At 35.5% G+C, this 24,723-nt stretch overlaps 1 protein-coding gene and 1 long non-coding RNA gene across 2 annotated transcripts; one reads left to right on the top strand and one right to left on the bottom strand.

The window, feature by feature from the left end:
- Nucleotides 1–906: 906 nt before the first annotated feature.
- On the bottom strand, nucleotides 907–1,469 carry LOC143561456 (uncharacterized). The gene is made up of 3 exons (XR_013140304.1): nucleotides 1,408–1,469; nucleotides 1,223–1,314; nucleotides 907–998 (listed from the first exon to the last, which is right to left on the bottom strand). It is a non-coding gene; the product is annotated as an uncharacterized LOC143561456 (long non-coding RNA).
- Nucleotides 1,470–5,602: 4,133 nt separating this feature from the next.
- On the top strand, nucleotides 5,603–8,812 carry LOC143561455 (nudix hydrolase 9-like). The gene is made up of 8 exons (XM_077049542.1): nucleotides 5,603–5,698; nucleotides 5,769–5,843; nucleotides 7,455–7,511; nucleotides 7,678–7,798; nucleotides 7,872–8,020; nucleotides 8,104–8,247; nucleotides 8,343–8,501; nucleotides 8,664–8,812. The coding sequence occupies exons 1-8, from the start codon at nucleotides 5,603–5,605 to the stop codon at nucleotides 8,760–8,762; spliced, it is 900 nt and encodes a 299-aa protein (XP_076905657.1). The 3' UTR covers nucleotides 8,763–8,812.
- The last annotated feature ends 15,911 nt before the right edge of the window (nucleotides 8,813–24,723 follow it).

The raw sequence follows: 24,723 nt of genomic DNA, 5'->3' as shown, positions 1-24,723 counted from the left end.
GCAAGTATGTAAGTACGTATGCATGTATCTAAAGTATGTATGAGAGAAGTAATAACAGGTAAGGTATGAATACGTATCTTCGGACACGTATGAGTAAGAATATGAATGTAATGTATGTTAACTGATTATCTAGAACTCACTCAGCGTAGCTGACTTTTAGTATGCAAGCAGACAAATAGATTGAGGCAGCTGGCTTAAGGAGGGACACATGGCATGAGCTAAAGAGACTGGCATCTATAAAGAAGTGTCATGACTATTTTATGTTAATGTTTATCAAAGACAACTTGTATGTTAAGATATGATTTGATGTTTTGTAATGTAATGCATGAAGTTTAATTATTTCGTGAAAGTTTTAATTAACTCTAATTTTAAAACTGTGTTTATGAGTAAATCCAACACCAAAGTAGGATTACCGGAAACAGGGCCTTACACAACTGCTTCTGGTTGATATGTCGGCCCGCTAACAGATTCCACATTACTAAACAAAATTCCATGAAGTACATTTGGCATCTATATATCCAATAAAAACATGTGGTGAGTAACATCTCACAATCAATATTCCCTTAATAATAATATTAATAAATAAAACTTAATATTCCCATTTTGGCTTAGTAATCACACAGTATGTGTTCAGTTGACTTTTGAGGTCAAATCCTCTTACTTTCAACTTCAAGACTGGAATAAAGATCTTTCAAGAATAATTCGGTAACTACGCAAAATTTGTAGAAGATAACTAATATTATCTTACGTTAAAAGGCGTGTACGATAACTATGTAGTTTCGGTTTGATTATTTATTTATTCATTCCATATTGATTATGATATACAAGTATAACAGAAAGTGCACAAACTTAACTTTGAGATAAATAAGCATACATTGGGGAAAATATAGCTGATACACTCAGGCATGAAACGGATATTTGAAGCTTGACCCCAAATAAGTAGATAGAGCCCGATGTATAGAAGCTCTAACTGCTGCCTATTTGCATCAGCTTGAAACCTATGTGATTAAAAAAACAATAAAGTATACTCATCATCATCATCATCATCATCATCATCATCGTACTCAGTATATCCCACCAATAGCAAAGCTATGTTAGGGTCTGAGGAGGGTAAGATGTAGACAGCCTTACATCATCATCGTACTCAGTATATCCCACCAATAAAGTATACTATAAAATATTATATAAAAACTACAACTTTCAAATATTGAGAATAACTTACTTGAGGTTTGATGTGCAGTGCAAATAATCACACCATGTATTATAGTTCTTGAACAATTTATCCATTAATGTTTGTATCGTGTGGCTATGCAACTATAAAATATGCAAAATGATAATTAATAAGTGCAATCAAATTATATAACTTGTGATTTGTTTTGTTATTTAATATGTTGGTGAAAGCTTTACCTCCTCGCCATCTTCTAAAATCTTGGACCTTGTATCGATATTTGCAAATAGCAACGTTAAATTTTGTTGATTTGCAACATTTCCTTTCTTCATTTGTGAACATATTTATATGACAGAAACAAAATTATTTAAAGTAAAATAGAATTATAAAAGCTACCTAGGACAAGAGCTATATTTACCTGAAATCCAAATATTAAAGCTAGCCATTCGAGTATATCGTTAACAGCTCTGTTACTATCCATGGGATTATTAAGAAATGGAAGATCAACCATATTTTGGAGGGACTGCAGAGCCGCTTCAATCTAAGATATTAAAATAAATAAAAATAAATAAAGGAAAAGAAAATTAAGCATTTGTATTGATCTAAACACAACCTTAGCAAGCTTCATAATTGCTGGTTTAACCCCAACAGAATATATAGGAAGAATATTATAGTGTGCATATGTTCATTTCTCTCTACATAGTTGGCGTATCTTCGAGTCCGCAAATATATTTTAGTATGTAACATTCCACTAACAAAAATTATAAATGTTAGTTATACATTTAGACGTGCAATTTCGACCCATTTACTCATGATGGGTCGATTCGGGTTGCGTTTTATTTTACCTCAGACAGGTCAAATGCTTCAAATCATAAAAGTTAGCTATAAGGGCAAAAATGCAATATTTAAGTATTTATTGTAACAATATTGTTGTTGCAAAATAATCAACACATTAGTGCATTACCAACGACGAAATATAATGCAAAGATGAAAAAATGAGAAAGTTTTACCCTTTTATTTTATCGCGAGATGATCGCAGAACGTATATAGAAAAAACAAATGACACAAGAAGCTCTGTTCATGAACAAGAGGACTAAGATAAGGTAAATGATATTCCTAAAATTTAAAAGATTTTAAAAGAGGCAAAATTCATACCATCATGTAGTTATTTTTTATATTCTTATATGTGATCTGAAACTATGTTTACCTGATCCAAATAGAGTATAGAAGCCAGAAGCAGCCTATTTCACCTCCCTGGAAACGCGCATTCATTAGTATAAAAGAAAATATACAACGGGTCAAGTAGGGGTGTCCATGGGTCGGTTTCGGGCTCAAACCAAACCGAAATTTTGTTTTTTGAAAACCGTTTGGTTTGAGTTTTTTGGGTTTCTGTTTTCAGTTTTGCAATCCGGGTTAAAATTTTTAGGCCGGAAAATTAGCCCAAAATAATGAATTTGGACCTAAATGTTTTCGTTATTTAGTAGGTAGTTGATTATTATGCATTTGAACTAAAATATTTGGGTTACGCTATTTATTAAATTCTTAGAAGTTACTTAAATATCAAAATAAAAAAAAATGAAAACTCATAAGTTCGGTTCTGGTGGTTTTTCAGTTTTCATTACACGCAAAATGGAAACCGAACCGAAAGTTCCTTTTGACTCAGTTGGCCAGCCCAAATGTTTTCCGATAAAATCGCCGACCAACACGAGACCGATAACGATGAATCCACCACAATACTTCCCATTTGTTTATTTTAAACAATATTACGCTTTTCAATATATAAACTAATTAATTTGTGCTTCTATGATGTTACTTTTTTCAATATATAAACAAGGGGCATTTACATATTTTCGCTTCCTAAACTTTGAAATTACATATTTCCCCAAATCATGCTTAAAGAGCATTGTACATTTTGCATTAAAAACTTGTATTTTGAGGAAATATGTAATTTCAAAGGTTTAGGAAGGAGAAATATGTAAAAATCCCTATAAACTAAATAACTTTGATACACAATTTAGTGAGTTGACACTACTTAATCAAGAAACGATGAAATGTTACCATGCTTCGATTGCGAATCGTCTGGATATAGCAGCTCCGTGGTAAGTGGTAAAGGATTTGCTTTCCTTGTAATTCAGCCTTATTATTTATCCTCAGTGATTCAAATTAGGTGTTGTAATTTGTAGGGTTAGTGAATATAGTGTGTCTGTATCAATATAATGATTATATTCATATATCTGTGTTACGTTAAGTTAATATTCAGATGCCGAAAAGTAACAGTTGATGGAAACGATGATTGATAAGATGATAGAAGACTTATAGTCGTGGTGCCACCACCATCACCATAAATAATATGAGTAGTTAATTTGAATTGGACAACTGCACCATAAAAAGATGATGATTGTTGTTAGTCAGTCAATCCATTCCACAAACCAGTGAAGGGAGGCTAGAGGGGAATGTATTGTTCAATTGGAAGCTTGTATTTTTACTCTGAAAAACATTCAGTGCTATCAGATGTAGTCCCAATTTCCACACAATTCAAGTTTAATAGCCAGAAGTTAGACATACATACCGTCCAATTGCGTCTTCTCAAAAGCGATTGAAGTAGAGATTGTTGACAGTGAATGAGCACCGGGCTTCAAGTAAAATTTCATTCGATTGAAGAATGATGAGGTATTATAATTGCATCGTAACCGTTCAATTCAATTGATTGCAATTGAAAGCAGATATATGAATATATAAGTCTGATAATGACTTATAATAAATTAGAGTGTTTGTAACAATATATCCACATTATATTTCAAACTTCTCCGGTCACTTATTTTCTTTTACAGCAACTAACATAGATAAACCATCAAATCATCACCTTCAACAAATAAAATCAAACTATTTTTTATATTTATTATATTATTAAATACAGTAACATAATATAATTTACAATTAAATCATAAATAACTCATAATTCAAAAATAAAACGTAAACTAAAAAGTTAAATAAACACTTAAATTTAAAAATAAAATCTTTCAATTGATGTATTTTGTAATAGTTATAGTTTGAACGTCTATAAATGCGCAACTTGCATCTTCACTTCTTTCAAGATTTGGTGTTTTCCGGAATTGGTATTTTCGGTACAGGTATGGTACCGAACTCATCCCTATCCTCAAGTTCATGCTAACATACATGTTGAAGAAGCCAGCCCTACACTGAATGTTGATGATCTGTGAGGTGACGATGATAGCTTCGATTAGAATGGCTTTCAATCAAGTCTTTCATGGTTTCACCCTAACAAGCAAAACCCAAACCCTCCCTCGGTTATGCAACAACCCCAACACCCCCCTTCCATCGATACACAACAACCAAACCTTCCCATGGGTGTGCAAGTGCAACAAAGATGATTTTGACAATCTGTTAGAACTTTACAACTGATTGTATTTTTAACCATAGATTAGAAGGCGACGATAACAATAACAATATATACAGAGACATATATACAAATTCTATTTACTTGTTTTTAAATAGTTATGATTCATTAACTTATGTAATCTTTATTTTGATTTTATAATGTATTTTCACAGTTTTTCTTTGTTCTATATGCGATGGATTTTTTAACTTAATTGGATCATTTTGACTCAAAATTGCTTTCAATTTACAAAATACTAAAACACACCAATGTAACGTTATATATATATTAAAAATCATTTTTCCATATACTCATTAAATCAACTATTTATCAACTTTGAATATGAATCACGTATTTCTAACTTTTTTTTTTCTTATTTTGTTTCACTTGATAAATATGAACCATATGTTTCTAACTTTTATCTTATTTTGCTTCACTTGGTATACATAGAGCCTTTTGTGCTTTAGAGAGGTTTAATATCTAAGCAAGGCTTATGATTTTTGTTTCATATATTAAGCATGTTGCTAAATACATTATCACAAAGTTTGTACTTTAACATGCAACTCTTCAAAGATCTCTAAGCTTTTGAAAAGTTATAAACAGAATTTTTTTTTTTACTTTTGGTACTCTGGTGGTCACTAGATGTGTTTGGTGTCAAAACTTTTGTAAATAGTATATCTTTAAGGATACGAAGTGATTATAATTAGGTGGCAAGTGGTTACCTGTTAAATACACGATAAGACCTGTTAAGCAAAAAATTGCGGTGTGTGATTTTTTAATTTTCTTAAATAATTGAAATTAGTAGGCTAGACTCCATCATATTCCCTTATTGTTACATGAAACTTAAAATTGTCTTACGGTCATGACATATAAAGTAGTTAAACGAGTCGTATTCATGTTTGATACTTTTGTTAAACGCGTCGCTTCATTCCAGTTAAACATGTTAAAGATACGAATTGCCAACCCTAATTATAATAAGACAAAGCTTATGCCCACGACTGGCGCCACAAAGTGCGGGTAAAAATGGTATTAGTGAGATGGTGTTGAGTGAAAGTTTGCGAAGATCTGTGAAGGTGATGGAGAATGCATTCAAACTGCTTCTTTCATGTCCCTCTGGTCTCTCTTCTTCACAGGTCAATTTCATTTCCGATCTCTAATTATTTATCGAATAGTTCCAACCAATTTGTTGATTTTTACTACCAGGTGTCGGTGATTTTAGACGAATCGTACGATAGAGTTCCACATCCGGACGCTGACTTGGAAAATTCCATTTCTCTGGTATTCTCTCTCTCTATTTCCATTTAGATGTAATTTGGGAGCTGAAATTAGGGCAGATAAACATATTTATATTTAGTGTAATTGGGGATTAACTTGTTGATCAATTTTGTTGTAATATGTATCGAAATAAGTAGGGTATTTGATCTTATTATGATTAATATCCTGATACCTAAGAAGTAACGTTGGGGGGTAATCCAAGGGGCTCTGGCTGGGATATTTTTTATTTAGTACATATGTTGCTTTATAAAAATTACTTAATTTAACTAAATTTCGTAAAAATTGGAGCGTTTAAATGCATGATACTACATTGGTTCTAAAACAGTTTCTTGATCAACGACATTGGTTCTGGCAAGATCATACTAAAATCTTCCTCTCAATTCTGAGTTTTATCCGACCAATTCTTTTGTGAACCACAAATAGATTTGATCTGAAAGTGATTCACGACTCTCAGAAATCTAATCTGAGATACCCATTTTATTCAGAATTTCCCCAACAGTTTATCTAGTTATGGTTTTAACTTGTCAAAACGGGTCGGGGCAATCCTTCTTCTAACAATTATAACTGTCATATTCAGAATTTCATGGTGTAATATTCTAAGTTAAAGTGACTTATGCAAAAAATAAAAAAAAATATTTAAACCCAAATAATCATAGATAAGCACATATGTATGTATAAGCATCCACAGGGTGTAAAATGTATTGATATGCATGTATAGTGTATAAGAAAAATGATTGTTTAAGCATCAAGTGGTAGGGTTAGAAAAATGAAAAGGGGCCCAAATGTTCGAGCATGGGGGTCCGTAACAAAAGTTGTATATAAAAAATATTATGTGCAGGGCCGTCTCCGAGGTAGGTTGGGCCTCAGCCGTTGCTGAGGATCCGTTATCAGATGGCGGGATTTAATAAAAAAAGATATATATAAAAGAATTTTCTATAAGAGCCTCTCAATTCGTTTAACTTTTATTTGTTTGCTGTTAGACTTTGTTTTGTTTTTGTTTATTGCTACAATTGTTATCATAGTTTTCGTCAGTCCTACAAATTTTTTTTATATATAAGGGTCTTTTTTTATACTCGTATGGGGCACCCGAAATTTTGGAGACGGCCCTGTTTATTTGGTATAATAGAAGGTTGAGTAGGGGCATGGGCTATCCCTGATGATATTGCACTTATTGTCAAACACTGCTTTATGCTGTACATGTAGCCTTGATTCTTTCATGGTGAAAATTTTGGATGGATGAAATATGATTTAGGAAGAATCAGTTAGGGTAATGGATTCTGTTTGATTTTAGTGATCTAGTCATTAATTTATCATTGTATGATAACGATCATAGGTTTTGAGATAATGTGAACTCCAATAAATCAAGCCTTTTAAATTGGGCAGTAGCATCATTTTGATGTTCTTGTTTCATCAAATTATAAGGTTTGCTGTGTGTAGTATTCGCCTAAATTTTCTCTGTTCAGCATATATATTTTTGGTACTTGAGTTTTAAGGATTAGTTACTTTTCGTTCAGTGGCGCTTTCTTCTGTTAATGGCAAGTCAGATTGAATAAATTCATCTGGTGTACGTATCTTTTTATACATCTAACATGCTTCCTCTTATCTCATTTTCAGATATGGGATAAAAGAGTTCAACACAACTCATCATTGTTCAATGGTAAAAAGTTTAGGGTGCGTTGATATATCTAACATGTCCAAAAGTTATAACACATTCACGTGTTTTAAGTAATCGAATTCGTCGTGTTACATTCGACTGTTAATCATCAATATTTTGGATGTAATTTAAGATAACAGTATTATAAACATGACTCTGATTATTTTTATGGTTGCAACTTAGTATGGACGATATGATGGCGTGGGACCCAATGTATGCTTTCACCTTGGTCTAACCGATTATAGGACGTTTGTGGGGACAAATTTAAATCCTTTATGGGAAAGATTTCTTGTTTCATCTGAAGGTAAACAAAACAAATTATCCATTTTTTCATCGTACATTCAAGGCATATATTTCTCAATTTGATATTTTTGTAGATGACTGCAAGCAATGTCAACACACTTCAAGTCCATTGGGTAATGGTGCAGTTGTAGAGACAGTTGACAATAAGATTATCGTGCTCCAAAGAAGTAACAATGTTGGTGAATTTCCCGGATACCTGGTCTTTCCAGGTGGCCATCCTGAGGTACAGATTCCTTATTTTTCTCAAAATAAATAATTGGTGGCTTCTGGCCGATTATGTTAATATAAAAAGTCAACCGTTTGTAGCCGGATGAAGTTGGTATTACATCACATAAGTGTGAAAACGGGTTGCAAAACTCAGAATTGAGCAACAGTAAAGTCTCTCAGGAGATGTTTGACAGCATTATCCGTGAAGTGGTTGAAGAGATAGGAGTACCTGCTGCAACCTTGGTCAGAATTTATCCAAGTTTATTATTATTATTATTATTATTATTTCATGAGGTTTTAAGAAACACTTTAATGTGTTACAATTTGGTTTGATGCAGAGCGAGCCGTTATTTATCGGTATATCACGCAGGGTAATGAATGTGAGGCCTGTTGCATTTTTTTTCATTAAGTGCAATCTTCAATCAACACAAGTCCAAGAACTCTATTCCAGCGCACAAGATGGATATGAATCAACAAAACTATATACTATCGGTCTCGTGAGTTATTATATACTGTCATTTTTATCTTTTCAAAATATATGTAGCAAGTGGGTGGGTTTGTGCAACGGGTTAAGACAGGTGGTTAAAACAGGGTGAGTTGGGTTGGCCTGCATAAACATTTTTGTTGGTTGCGTTTTAAATTTTTTGTAAATAATTCAGAGTGAGTTGGAGAGCATGGCATCCAAAATGCCCGGTTGCCATCGGGGAGGTTTTGTGCTTTACAAGTTGATGTTAGAAGCTGGGAACGATGTCAAGTGAATGTATACCAACACCAATATTATTATTTATTTGTTTAATTTGAATTTGAGACCTCATGTATCTAAACAACTGCATTTGAATGAGAGTATGGTAAAGACTGTTAACTACTTTTTCTTGTTTTATTGATCATCGATTTTGTTATAATCTGTTAATCATAGCTAGTTTCTGTTTTCGGGGAACTAGATGGCCACGAATCTCGAGCTTGGTGAGTTTAAGCAAACCAAAGTTGTGGTATCATTTTTCTGCACTATGTAGTTTCCTGTCATAGTTGCACCTAAGCTGGGTTTGATGTGGGTAATTTTTGTTAGCTTAATGGGTTAATTTAGATCACTCGTTACACAATAGGTCAAAATGTGTCACTCAGAATATACAATGAGTCAGAATGAGTCGCTCAGGTATGAAACTAGCTAACCTGCAACGGGTCTAAATGTTAGCATCACATAACGCCACGGTCAACTACCAGTTGTTGCCAACACAACCAACCGAAACCTACCGGCCATCGCTGACACGACCCCAATCAGCACCGTCACATATGCCAAAACGGCTCTCACTGCTAACACCCCACCTATAAGGTAGGCTATCATTAACGACTGTAGTTTCTCTTTTGGCACTCTTTTCTAGCCACAGGCCACATGCACTGTTATAAATTTGATAAATATTTATCTACCAGAGTTGTTCAAAATTACATTCTTATAATAACTTTTGGATTTGTCAAACTAGAATGTTTTGTGGATATAGAATGCCAAATCTTTAACCAAAACTGTAAGCAAAATCATCATTTAGACTTTTAGAGTCACAATTCAAATATTGTTATCAAGTCAAATTCTCACCTATTTTATATTTAATTGATTAGATTACTTTTTATCATTCCAACAAATATCGTACTTATTTTAACCCTATAAAAGAAAACAAATTTTCATAAAATGATCTAAAGTATAAAAAAAATCGAATAGACTGGGCAAAGTTTTGATGAAAAAAATTAGGGAACATGTGCCGAAAGTCTTGTTCTTTTTTAAAATTAAAAAGCTGGATATAGTTTTTAAAGGGTCCAGCTAGGGACACCCCCACACCCCACTAATACGCCGTCGCATATAAGGCTATACGCGGCGTATTAGTGGGTTTTTCTAGAAAAGCCCATCAAATCTGTCTTATTATGTTTTTTTGTCTGAATATCAGATGCGGCATATAGCTCTATATGCCGCCTCTGATATTTTTTTTAAATTTATTATTTGTTATTATTATTATTATTATTGTTATTATTATTATTATTTATTATTATTGTTATTATTATTATTATCCGACTCACTGTTCAGATTCTGGTCAGTACCAGCTCGTTTAAACGTTTAATTTAACATAACCGGAGTTCTAAACATCCGTTTGGATCGATTCCAGCGGCATTAAGTTCGTTATTACTTAATGTTATCATATCTCCAAGTTTCAAGTTTTGATTATTATCTCGTTCGACGCGTTAGTGGACGACTCATTTAGAATCGTAGTTTATTTGTTATAATTATTAATTACTTGCCTTCCATCTAAGGTGAGTTTTGTCATTTCCCTATTTCACTAAGTTTTCTAAACGTTTTAGGGACATATGCATATTTCATATATATATATATATATATATATATATATATATATAGGGTTAGGTTAAAATAAAAACCCACTTAAGTTGTGAAAACTCTAGAAACTCATTCTCAACCACACGTTTTTAATTAAAGTTTAAATCTTGTGGTCCACAATTAAAGTTAATAAAAAATGTAAACATATATATAACATTTTCTCTCTCCTGAAAACATATATAAAAATTAGTAAAAAAATGTTAAAAAAATAGCAAAAAAATGTTTTTTTGATTTTTTTCGATGTTTTGTATTAAATGTAACAACATATATTACGTGTGTAACAAAAAACAAAAAAAAAACAATGTTACATAGGGTTTTCATAGGTTTTCACAACTCAAGTGAGTTTTCATTTTATACTTCCCCTATAAACACACACACACACACATCAAAAATAGCAAATGTGTAAGGTTGCTTTACCAACCAATACGCCACTACCTAAGGCGGAAATGTCAGGGTGTGATCCGATTTCTCACAGCTCGAACATACTATCATACATAAACAAACTAAAATTCTAATAATTATAATAAAAACTCACCTTAGATGGAAGGCAGACGATTAATAATTATAACAAACAAACTACGATTCTAAACGAGTCGTTCACTAACGCTTCGAACGAGAGATAATAATCAGAACCTGAAACTTTGAGATATGATAATATAAGTAAAAACGAACTTAATGCTGGAATCGATCCAAACGGATGTTTAGAACCTCGGTTATGTTAACAACAACAATAATAAATAATAATAATAATAATACTAACAATAATAATAACAAATAATAAATTAAAAAAATAAATATCAGAGGTGGCGTATAGGGCTATACGCCACCTCTGATCTCCAGACAAAAAACATAATAAGACAAAATTGGTGGGTTTTTTCTAAAAAAACCAGCCAATACGCCCCGTATAGAGCTATACGGGACGTATTAGTTAGTGTTTTAGCAAAAAGAGGGGTGGCTGTAAAAAACCCCCTTTTAAAATATTGGAAGATAGACACATTTTTTGTAATGCAAATTTATAAGTAAAATAAGATTTTTTAAAAATATTCCATTTGGGTGGGGAATTAGAATCTCCAGTATAAATTGGTTGTGGCTCAATAGTAGAGCACTCACTTTACTAGTGAGAGGTAAGGGGTTCAAACCTCACTATCACCAATTTATATGGGAGATCAGGGTTCGAGTCCTGATCTCACCTGGTTTTACCGGCTCCTCGCTGTCGTGCCGTTTGGCGGGCGTGGGGGTCGGGTTTTATCCGGGAAATCCCTCAATAGGTGGACCGCTAGGGTCTCCGTCTGTCCGGACTCGTGGCTGGTTCGGGCTACCTAAATTTAGACATTGGGGGTCACGTACGGAGTACCTAGCATTACTTAGTTGGTCGTTTAAAAAAAAAATTTAGAATCTCCAGTTTCCTAACGGTAGTTGTAGCATGAGAGAATTTTGCCACTTGGTTTTCGATGATTATGTTATCTATATGGGAAAATTCTCAAAATAGCCTCTTTTAGAGAGAAAGTCCTCAAAATAGCTTTTTTTTCTTTAAAATGTTTTAGAATTTGGACTGGCAAGACACTTTGAAAAAAGATAAAAATAAAGAGGGAGCGAGCCAAATTTCGAAAAAAAGTTAGGTAAGAGATGAGATTTTGGGAAATAATGAAGGTAAAGTCCAAATTATTTTGTAATCTTAGAGCAAAAGTTCAGATTTTTCCAAATCTTTTGTATTCAAAAAACCGTCTTGAGAGACTGCTTTTTATATGTTTCTTACATTTCCCGTCCATATTTTCAAATTCTTGAAAAAATATATTTTTTACAGGTGTAAGCCACCACCATCACCATGAACCACCACCATCGTCATCATCTTCTCCGGCAAGTAGCTCATCCCGCAGAGTAGTCTTCTGCCCAACAACGTTATTAATATCATTATCATTAAACGGCAACAACCGGCCCTTAAAGTACAGCTCGTCAGCCGTCAATCATGGCGTTATTAGAAACTGAGAACTCGAAGTCGGAGGAGACCGGTGGCACGGTGTAGTCTCTGGTGGGACGGTGGTGCGAGTGGATGGCGGCGGCGTCGGCAAAGTCGTTGGAGAAGGAGATACAGGGGCTCATGGGTGGGTTGAAGGCGGACTTAGGGTGGTCGGAGTTAGGGTTACACATGATGACGCAAGCGATGATGACGTTGATTTAAAAATGCCATGAAGATAAAGGAAGCGGCATGGCATTGATGAAGGAGAGATAATAAGGGTAGGGGAGTGAGACTGAATCACCGTTGATGGAATTCCAAACTCCGGCGACGGCGACCCTGCTGCATCCGCCGCTGCTGATTCTGACCTGGGTTTCAGTGAAGATGAGAAAGGAAGACCGGAAGACGGTGGCTGGAGCTCCGGCAACCAACGACGTTGGTGATGGTGGTGGTGGTGGTTCAGGGGTATAATTGTAAAAAAATATATTTTTCTAAGAATTTGAAAATATGGACGGGAAAGGTAGGGAACATAAAAAAACAGTCTCTCAAAACGGTTTTTTGAATAAAAAAGATTTAGAAAAATCTGAACTTTTGCTCCAAGATTACAAAATAATTTGGACTTTACCTTCATTATTTCCCGAAATCTTGTCTTCTACCGGACTTTCTTTCGAAATTTGGCCTGCTCCCTCTTTATTTTTATCTTTTCCCAAAGCGTCTTGACAGTTCAAATTCTAAAAGATTTAAAAAAAATAGGATTATTTTTGAGACTATCTCTCTCTCTAAAAGGGACTATTTTAGGAATTTTTCCTATCTATATTCATCTAATCACATGGCCTCAGCTTCCAGACAAAAATTCATTTGTTATTCTGAAAACAAATATTTTTTATCCAAAAATTAAAGAAATATATTACAGAAAACTGCCCTAGCTTCAACGACCAAAACATGGCTAATTAAAGACTTATAAAAGGAAGAAAATTAGAGAGGCAACTAGTACAAAACAAGAGTGAAGTGTTTTTATATGACATGGATTATTTCATACATACTGACTTTTCTCCTTTAGCTAGAATTCAAGAACATAACAATGTAAAAAGTTTGTTTTATGGTAAGATACTAAGAGATTTGTAACAAAAGTAAGATACTAATAAGTGTCCATTGCTGGAATAAAAGTTAAGTGTTTGAAATGGAATATTAAACCATGACATTTGAAATGGTGAAGTTTATAAATGGTTCCATTCCATTATCTGAAATGATCAAGCTTTAATTTCACAGCATCAAATCATGGCCACGCAATATTCGCCTGCTATATACCGAACATTAGAATTCATTTGCATAGATGATTTTTAGACCACACAAGTTGGTCATCTTTACAATACCTCTGTTGTGATTTTTGTACTATGAGATTCATATGCAAAGAGGAGTTAATGAATTCTATTTTAAAATATTGTGTGACACACAGCCATCAATATTTAATTTCTTCCCCTGCTTTTCAATTCCTACTATTGCTATAGAATTTGTTTTGACTTCTGTAATACTTTACGTATTTTTCTTATTATAATTTTTTTTAACTTTTAATAATATTATATTACTTTCCTATAAACTAAAACAAGAATTATAGATTATCCTTGAGAAATCTTAACTAAAAAGCTAAAATTCTAGTTGAAAAAACTGAAGTTAAACGTTTAGCAAAAGATGCTATATTGTAATTCCTGTAACATAGTTAAGGTTTGATAAACTAAATTATAATTAGGTGATTTGTATAAAAAATGTGTGAGAAGATATGCTCATTTTAGTAGATGTATAAAGCTAATTAACCTTAGTTTAGAACATCTTACCTTTCATTAAAATAAAATTTTTAAAATTTATGTTCGAACTGGTGAAAACAAGTTTTTACTCGGTAGTCTACTCTAGTACTATAGTATTATAATATGTTGTTCATATTGCTGTTTTGGGTAAAAATCAACAAGTGTAATTTTGCAACCAAATTAGTAAGTGAGGTGTGGTGCTTGATTGAAATGAACGTAGAAATGCAATAACACAAGGATTTGTTGCGAGGAAAAAACCCGTTATCCTGAGAATAACAAGAAAAAAACCCCGGGCGGTGAAAACTATCACCACCAGTTTATTAATAATCGAAAAAGATTACAAGTGTTGCAACTTTTCTCTTTGGATCGTGTTACAGAATGTTGCTATAGCTAGTGTGAGAGTTGTGTCATGTGATCTAAGCAGCTCCTATATATATATAGTTACAAGAAGGATTACTAAATAATAACTAGCCATAAAGAGCATTAATTGTCATGGCTAGGATCTTGGAGCGGTTATGGCTTGCATATCATTGTTATAACGAGTGGTAACTCCCTCCAACGTCTACAATCTTCAATGCTTTGACCGAGTCTTCAGCTAGGCATTAACTGTTGACCGTTTCTTGCCGTTTGGAGGATACCGCATCCTAAAGTTATCTTGAATCTACCACATTTTAGGATACCAAGAATCCCATGTATAACAGTTGCTTAGTGGTCCGAGTCTTTAAGAGATCATGTGAACGTTGTATGACCTAGTAAACATCAAAGAAAGGCCGTTGAACTGTTAGTATAACGATATATTAAGGATACCTGTTGCTTGGGAGGATACTGTATCCTGAATACATCGCCTGTATTAGGATACCGAAAATTTGATGCCTAACAATTGTCCCCAAAATTGATGGCTGTAAAAGGTGGTTACAACTGTTGATTTTTTTAATTTCGAATTTCGAATTCTGCAGATGGAGTGGATAAGATACACGTGTCGATCATTCGTAGAAGGGATCTTGAGTTTCAAGACGAAGCCCATGTTATCCTGAACTTTGGCAATCCAACAATGCCTGGACTGAAGGGTCTTCCATTCGTTGAGAGCGAAATCTGGGCATTGTTCTTAACTTCCTGCATTTTTGTTAGTGATGATATAATCTTTTGGCTTTACATCGTGTTTTATTTGTGTGATGTTTTAGATAAATCATTTTGATATGTTTTAGAATATGGTAATATATCCAAGAAATATTTTTAAGACTTTAAGTTTTGAAATAGAATATTTTAGGGATAATATACTTAGAAAATATATCTCCACAACTTATCGCATTTAGAAAAATACACTAAGAGCATTCTCATCCAACCCCTCATATTATGTGAGGGGTGTTTTTATAATTTAGAGAGTGATTCAGGGTGTTGTGAGTGAAGAGTTTTTATATATCTTAAAGATAACACATCTTTAAGACTTCTATAGATGAGAATTGTCACAATTAAGCCGAAAGGTCATATCTTTACAATAAAACTAAGTGTAAATGAGTACCTTTGTAGTAGATACTTATAAACTTAACAAGCTTACATATGATGTCCCCGACTGTCGAGTCTTTATGCATCATGCTTTCAGTTTTTGTGTTATTCGAGTTAAAAATGACTAGGCTACTCTTTTTCCACTTAGAAACTTGGCCAATCTTTGACCTAGCAAGATTAAATTAGACAATTCTGATGATAAAGCCTTTACTGGGGTAAACCTGTTATGCTGGCGACAAGGTCTTTACTTGAGAGACATGAGAATGTCTAACCTTAGATAAAACTGGGGAAATTCCCAGACATGAGCGACACGAAGATGCCAAAACCTTAGATAAAACTGGGGAAATTCCCAAACGTGAGCGACACGTAGATGCCGAAACCTTAGATAACATGAAAATGTTATAAACCTTAGAAACGTATGCGTGACACGTCTGCCACTTATCTTAAGAATCCGATCTATAGCCAACAACCGGATTATCAGCTGGTCTGGTCCGGCTGCCTCGAACTATAGTTGAATATCGTGCGCTCTAGGCGGGGTGCTATCCAATTCGTCAGAAAGGCGAAGACCTTTAAACCTTAGAAGGTATCAAGGATATCATATTCGTATGTGAGGTGATCAGCCTCTTACTTTTGTCAGGATAATGTATCCTTAGGATATCTGCGAAACACTGAACTCTTGATGAGGGGTGGGTATTAGCTTGGCTAACACCCTTCTGATGCTTAAGTCAGCAACTTGATAAAGAGATAATATAAATATAGAATATAAAAAATTTAAAGATAGATCAGGAGACATACCTTTATCCATGAGTGTTTGAGACGTGAGCATACCAGTTGAGGATACTAGCAAAAATATGCCTTAAGATGGATAGCATTCCAAGTTCTTGGTATAGGAACACCTTCCATAGTGACTAACCTGTAGGCTCCTTTGCCTGCTTCTGAATCGATTAAGTAAGGACATTTCCACTTTGGAGTTAGCTTTCCATTTGCTGGATTGGTGGTATTTTGAAATCCCTTTCTCAACACCATATCTCTTACTTGGAATCTTCGAATCCTGATATTCTTGTTGTACGACCTGGCTATTCTTTGTTGATAGACCGCCATTCTGATTTTAGTAAGATCTCTGAGCTCGTCAATAGTGTCTAGATCTTCAGTAAGGCTTTGGTTGTTGGACTCAGTATCTTGGATGCTGGTTCTTGCTATGGGGATCACCATCTCTGTAGGGATAACAGCTTCAGCTCCAAACACCAAAGAGAAAGGTGTTTGACCCGTTACATTTTTTGAAGTAGTCCTATCAGCCCAAAGTACGAACGGTAATTCTTCAGCCCATTTTCCTTTCTTGGATCCCAACTTTTTCTTCAAATTGTTGATGATGATCTTATTACTTGATTCTTCTTAACCATTGGCTTGAGGATGCACCGGTGTTGAAGTTATCATCTTAATTCCCCAACTTTCACAAAAGTTGGTTGTCCTGCTGCCAATGAACTTTGAGCCATTATCACAAACGATCTCTGCCCGGATACCGAATCTTGTTAGGATATTGCGCTTAATAAAGGATATCAATTCTTTCTCCCTAACTTAGACAAATGCTTCAACTTCGATCCATTTGGAGAAATAATCTGTCACGGCTAGCATGAAGACCTTTCCACCGGGAGCCTTGGGAAACTTTCCAACAATATCCATTCCTCACTTCATAAATGGCCATGGGGATACAATGGGATGTAGTGTTTCAGCTGGCTGATGTAGGATATTGCTGTGTCTTTGATAAGCATCACATTTCCTGGAGAAATCCATTGCATCTTTCTTCATTGTTGGCTAGAAATAACATGTTCTTAGTATCTTGGATACTAAAGCTTTGCCTCCAGTGTGGTTTCCACAATCACCTTCGTGTATATCCTTGAGGACTTCTTGTATTTCATGATGTTTCCAAACACCTCAAGTATGGACCCGCAAGTGACTTTCTGTATAAAATATTATCTAGGATAATATACCGAGTTACTGATGTGCTGAAAGCGGTCTATAAAATATTAACCTAACCTAGACTCTCTAGTTTTAAATTTATAAACCTAGACTCTTCTAATGCTAGACCACTAGACAGGTAAGTGCACCTATCAACTGTAGTAAAGCCTAATGAAGTCCGGATATCGAACCCAAAGGACACTAGCGACACCTAAACTAGACTCTAACTAATAACTTAACTAAATAGATTTAATTGTTTTGTGTTTTTTTATTTATTAACTATAAACTAAAAAATACTTAAACTAAAATTGACACTAGACACTGACAATGACAAACTTCAACTCTATTATCTAGACAAACTCAAAGATAGGAGAAGCGCTACCTAAGTTTAGAATCTTACTTGTGAATCTTGGATCTCTCTTGGATATGGAAACTATGATGGAACCGGGATCTTAAAATACGACACTCTTAGACAAGCTAGTGGATCCCTGATCATTTTCCTGGTGTCACCTAAAAGGAAACCTAAGGGGCGTGTAAACTTACTGGTTGGTCGGATTACCTGTCAGCCTCTCCAACAATACTAAAGTACCCTAAAAGATAGATCACCTGTCAGTCTCACTATCTCAATACATCCTAAAGTGTAAGGGGTAACCTAAGAACAATCAATAAGACACGAAATTACGATGAAACTAGGGATATCTAGGAAACCTCATGTTAGAGCGTTCTAGCTTAAACACCTAATCCCAAGGATAACCCAACTATCTATTACCTCTCAGTCTCTAGATAGGTAGAATATAAAATCTTAATAAATCACTAACCAATGTTCCTATGGATTACTACGTTTAGTAAAACCATAAAATAATCACAAACACATAGTAAGCGACCTAAATATGCGTCTATAACTGAAAGACTTTCAACAAGACACATACGGAACAAAGATTAATAATAAATCAAAATTAGATATGCAACAACATCAAATCAATTGTAAAAAGATTCTCTACTTTAATATTAATCCAACAATAAAAACTTTAAACTAATAAAAATCCTTAAATCACAAAATAGTCATCAAAAACCTAGGTAGTTAGAGGGTTTTAGCCAACAACCATACTCAAGAGTAAAACATAATAATTAGGTTCAAACACTGAATTCATAATGAAAATAATAAATCAAACCGAGAAAATAGTGTTATGAACGAGTAGGTTTTAAGCCCCAACGCTCTCTAGTAGAACCAACTTGTGCTTCCCTCTTCTTACCCTCTTCTTTTTCTTCTTGCTTCACGGCTGCCTGATATCTTCTTGATTGTGACCCTCTTTGCCTTTGTCGGTGGCAGTAGGGTAAAAACCCTCCAAGACGAAAAGAATGATGATGATCAATCTTCTTTTAAATCAACTTCCATAGGTTTCCTTTCGTATGGGCAGCCTTTTTGAAAAATTAGTTCTGGACCTATATTATCACAAAGAGTAATTAATTATGTGGGCTTTCGTTGGGGTGACATGGACACCAAATCTTGAGTATCCTGAGCAGTAACTTCGCACCATTTACCTACAAAGCATTTATTTATTTTAATTTCTAGCACAATGTCACTAGCCATATAAATTATGATTTGAATTATGTTATTTTATTATTATTATTATTTGCGTGAGGTGCACAAAACAGATTTGCAATTGTTTAGAATCTTTGCTTTTCTTTCTTATTTTTATTTATTTATTTATGTTATAAAATAAGACTATGCAACTCTTAACTAGGTTCATAAAAATAGTAGTTCGAACATTAATCATTCATGTTCATTGGCTTAATTATAACTAATTTTAGTTCGCTGTCTTTTGAAACCATTGAAACTCAAATGTGACCCATGAATGAGTATGTTATAATAAAAATGACCTTAAAGTTATTCAAAAGTGTAGGAAATACTTATTAATTTTATATATAATTTAGAACACATCAGTTACCTTCTTTCGAAAAGCTCTAGGATTTTCTCCTTTTGGGATCTCGTTATCCTGGAGATACCGTATTATGGGACGCGTCCAGGATATTGGATTATCTCCAGAACTTGAAGTGTCCATGACTTCGTGGTTTTCCTTTGTTGCTGGGGCCAAGATATGTACAATAGGTATCTTGATGTCATCTGGTATTTTGAGGGCTGATGCTAAATTTGCTAAGGCATCTACTTCAGTGTTTTCTTCTCTAGGTACATGTACTATATCAAACATCTTGAAACACATAGCTAATTGTTTAACTGTTTCTAAATATTTTGCTAAATTTTCAGCATTACTGCATAAGAGCCATTAAAATGGTTAGTTAATAACAAGGAGTCAACATAAACCTGAAGATACCTGACCTTCATATCCTTAGCTAATTGTAATCCTGCTATTAAGGCTTCATATTCAACCTCATTATTAGTGGCCTGAAATTCACAAGATATAGATAGAGGTATAATGTCCCCCTGTGGTGATTTTGGCAGGATACCCAAACCTGTTCCTCTTATGTTAAGAGGCTCCGTCTGTATGCAAAGTCCTATTCTCCTTTACGTCTAGTTGTTGAACTTCTTTTTCTACTTCTTCATGAATATCCTGGCTAAAATCAGCCACAAAATTGGCAAGTGCCTGAGATTTGATGGCTGTCCTTGGCTCATACAAATTGTTGTATGCACTAAGCTTCACAGCCCACTTTGCCATCCTACCTGACATTTCAGGTTTTCTCAAAACAGCCTTAATAGGATAGTTAGTTTTTACATGAATAACATGAGTTTTAAAATAATGTCTTAGTTTGGTGGAAGCCATTATAAGTGCCAAAATTAATTTTTCAAGATAAGAGTGTTAGGCATCAAAATTTCGATATCTTAGGCAAACGATATAAGGATACAGTATCATCCAGAACAACAGGTATCCTTAATATATTGTATAACTAACGAGTTAGTTGTCTTCCTTTGATGTTTACCAGGTCTTGTGACGTTCCCACGATTCCCAAAAGACTCGAACTGCAAGTTCAACCATTCCAACTGAAACGTTCTTAATAGAAGTCGTGGAATGTAACGACTAGTTTGGAAGTAATCTAGGTTTTCCTAGTTTTTAGGATATTTTGTTAGCTTTCATTTTGTATAAACTGAGCTCATATCCGGATCATTTGACACACAACTTACACACTAGCAATAGCAATCACTTGTAACACGATCCAACGAGAAAGAGCTCCACCACTTGTAACCGATTTTGATTATTAATGAATTGGTGGTGATAGTTTTCACCACCCGGAGTTTTTTTTCTCGTTATCCTTAGGATAACAGGTGTTTTCCTCGCAACAAATCCTTGTGTTACTGCATTTTTACATTCATTTCTATTCAAGAACCACACCTCACTCACTAATTTGGTTACGAAATTACGTTTGTTAACTTTTACCCAAAACAATTTGGTGCCCACCGTGGGGGCAATCGGTGCTTCAATCTTTCAAAAGCGTTTATTTCGTTCTCCATCACCTTCATCCCTTCATAATGTCTTCACAACCAAAAACCAGTTCCATCTTTGCTCCAGTGGTCACCACTGTTTCAAGTGTCAACCTTGGTCCTCCACCAGTTTCGAAGAAAAACACTCAGCCCAGATGAGAACATCCACCATACTCGGGAACCTCTACATGGGTAAATCCAGTTATCTTTAACAGTTGCATTTTTTCTTTGATGAAACAGGTCAAAACTCACATGGAGTAGCAAGAAAAGACCAACCCGAAGCTGTTCAAAGAGATTGAAGGGATCAAAAAGAAGCCAGGGCAGGAGGCTACTCCAATCATGCCCAAGGTCCTTGATTTTGATTCTCCAGGATCATCTATCCTGCAGAATCATGGATCCTTGGGGGCACAGCCAACAAGGACTTCGTCTCAGCAGCAGTAGGGATATTGGGGAATTTATCCACCGGTATCCTCGGAGTTACCCGGACCTACGAGGCCAGACTCCATCAACATGCAGCCTCGTTCAACCATGCCAGCCGATATATTCTCGTCAGGATCTCCCATAGCGTCCTCTGAAGTGCATGTTGGGGATGATATCCCTATGCAGACGCCACCTTATCCTGAGGCTACTTTCATTGGAGATACTGGTCGTCAAGGCTCAGGATACCAAATGCCTAGCCATGATATTGGTAACAATTTACTTAATGCAAATTTATACGCTAACGTGGACCTGTGCAGGATAAGGGGATATCCCCCGAGATAGCCAGAGAACTGCAAAAGATGAAGGATATGATCTCTAGTATCCCGGGGATAATACGCCCGATAGCAGAGGTCCCTTCAGGCAGTCACAAGTTGTCCAGGTTCACCTGGCCTATATGCGACGTGGAGATCCCCAAGAAGTTCCAAACTCCCAGCATGAAGCTGTACGATGGCACTACGGATCCTGAGGAACACGTAGCCCAGTATAGAGAAAGGATGGAGATCACCCCATCCACATTAACATCACAGAAGCTTGCCTATGCAAGGGATTCGGTTCAACATTAACGGGACCGTCCCTCAAATGGTTATTAAGTATTCCTTCCAATACTATTACTTCATTTGCCCATTTAATTAACTTATTCAATAATCAATTTTCTTGTAGTAGATCTTTTGAGAAAATGACAGGTAATTTATATAGAATAATTCAGCATAATAATGAATCCCTAAGGGATTACATAACTAAATTTAGTAGGGAAGCTTTGGATATTCCCAACCTTAACATGGCGGCTGCTGTTGAAGCTCTCAAAATGGGATTGAAGAAGGATTCTCCTTTCTATGACGATCTTGTCATGACTCCATGCAGGAATCTTGACGATGACAGAAACAGGGCACTAAGATACATTCGACTAGAGGATGATAAGAAGGCTCATGGAAATCTGGTTATCCCGAAGTATGAGTCTACCAACAGAAAGTCGAACTCTCCACAAAAGTTCTCCAGGCCTAAGCCTTACTCCAAACAAGATAGTCCTAGGATAAACGCCGTGGAAAAAGACTAAGATGATGAGGAGTATCCTAAAATCTTCGAATATTGTTTTAACATTGATATTGGTGGTGTGATATGTGCCATGCAGGATTTAGGTGATAAGGCTAGATGGCCCAATAAAAATGAAAAATCAGGTTCTAGTAAAGACAAGTCCAAATGGTGTGCATTCCGTGAAGACTTTGGCCATCGCACTGACGATTGTATAGCACTTCATAAGGAGATGTGATACCTTCTCAGCAAAGGGTACCTAAAGGAACTTTTTGGAAGAAACAAGAACAAGAGTCAGGATCCTGTCAAGATACCTGAAAGGGCACCTTCTCCACCACCTGGAGCTAAGGTCGTTTCCTTTATCTCGGGAGGATCGAACATTTGTGGAACCACATACTCAGCGGGCAAGAAGCGTTCCAAAGAAACAAAGATGAATAACGGAGAAAGACCTCTCTGTACCTCCACGTTGACCACCCAAAAGATTATATCCTTCGAAGAGGAGGATCGATGTGATCTTGTGGATCCCCACCATGACGGTTTGGTAATTACTTTATATATAGCTAATTGTTATGTGCGCATAATACTCGTTGATGGAGGCAGTTCCGTGAACATCATCCAACTGGATGCATTGAAGAAAATGGATATTCTTGAAACTGAGATTATCCCGAAATTCTCATTCCTAGTAGGGTTTAGTGGCAAGACCAAGGATACGTTGGGAGAAATCAAACTTCCAGTGTACCTAGAGGGAATAAACTCCCTACAAAAATTTTGTGTTATTGATTCATTATCTTGTTGTAATGTGATCTTAGGCAGGCCTTGGATCCACAATATGAAAGCAGTACCCTCAACTTATCATCAATGTGTGAAACTTCCAAGTCCCTGGGGAGTTATCAAGATTGAAAGCAATCAGCAAGATGCCAAAGATTGTTATGCTTCATCAATGAAGTGGACTGCAAGGCCTACTCAAGCATAGCAATTATAGAAGCTACCTAGGGAGGTCCTGCAAGCTAGGGACCAAGATGTGAAGGAAGCATCCTTGGATCCTCATGATACCGAGATCAAAGTTTTGTTAGGATCAGGTATGCCTGAGGATATCGGACAAGGATTGGCATCTTTATTAAAGAAAAGAGCTTCTACCTTCGCCTGGAAACATGAGGATATGACAGGTATCTCTAAATCTATAATTACACATAAACTTGGTATAGATAATTCTTTCAGGCCAGTGCATCAAAAGCGAAGGAAGTTTGCTCCTAAAAGAAACATCATCATACAAGAAGAAGTGTAGAAGCTACTCAAAACTAAGATGATAAGAGATGTCCACTATCCTAGATGGTTGGCCAATATAGTTGTAGTCCAGAAGAAGAATGGGAAATGGAGAGTGTGTGTGGACTTCACAGACTTGAATAAGGCCTGTCCAAAAGACCCTTTTCCACTCCCACACATCGATTCAATGGTGGATGCAATTGCTGGTCACGAGGTTCTAACTTTCATGGACGCATCCTCGGGATTTCAACAAATTAAAATGGAGCCTTCAGATCAAGAAGACACAGCCTTCATGACTCCCACAGGTATATATTGTTATATTGCAATGCCTTTTGGACTAAAAAATGTAGGTGCAACGTACCAAAGGCTAGTCAACATGATGTGCAAAGACCAACTAGAGGACACGATGGAAGTCTACATAGACGACATGGTGGTAAAGTCAAGAAGAGCTGAGGATCATCTCAAAGACTTGACAACAACATTTGATATCCTGGATGAGTACAACATGAAATTGAATCCTGCCAAGTGTCACTTTGGAGTCAAAGCAGGAAAATTCTTAGGGTACATGGTCACCAAAAGAGGAATAGAAGCAAGCCCTGAGCAGATGAAAGCCATCCTAGATATTAAATCGCCAAGAAATTTCAAAGATGTCCAAAGGTTAACTGGAAGAATAGCGGCTCTCAACAGGTTTATCTCAAGATCTTCAGAGAAGTGTAAAGACTTCTATGATATCCTGAGGAAGAATCAGAAATTCGAATGGGGAGAGAAGCAAGAAAGGGCATTGGTGTCCTTGAAGGAATACTTATCCTCAGCACCACTCCCGATGAAGCCAGTTGATGGTGAACCACTATCTTTGTACCTAGCTGTTTCGGGCAGTGCAATAAGTGCTTCCCTAGTCAAAGATCACGAAGGTCAATAA

This window comes from Bidens hawaiensis, unplaced genomic scaffold (genome assembly GCF_021521415.1).
Source record: "Bidens hawaiensis isolate Kalapana, Puna unplaced genomic scaffold, B.hawaiensis_p1.1 tig00020677_1, whole genome shotgun sequence".
Lineage (NCBI taxonomy): Eukaryota > Viridiplantae > Streptophyta > Magnoliopsida > Asterales > Asteraceae > Bidens > Bidens hawaiensis.
Note: the sequence above shows the minus strand (reverse complement) of the source record. Positions and strands in the feature narration are given on the sequence as shown.

What these genes read in the sequence shown, in the direction of transcription:
- LOC143561455 (XM_077049542.1), top strand. Translation starts at nt 5,603, where the DNA reads ATGGTGTTGAGTGAAAGTTTGCGAAGATCTGTGAAGGTGATGGAGAAT. An exon ending in CTGGTCTCTCTTCTTCACAG is followed by an intron (nt 5,699 to 5,768) that starts GTCAATTTCATT and finishes TTTTACTACCAG; the next exon opens with GTGTCGGTGATTTTAGACGA. An exon ending in GAGTACCTGCTGCAACCTTG is followed by an intron (nt 8,248 to 8,342) that starts GTCAGAATTTAT and finishes GGTTTGATGCAG; the next exon opens with AGCGAGCCGTTATTTATCGG.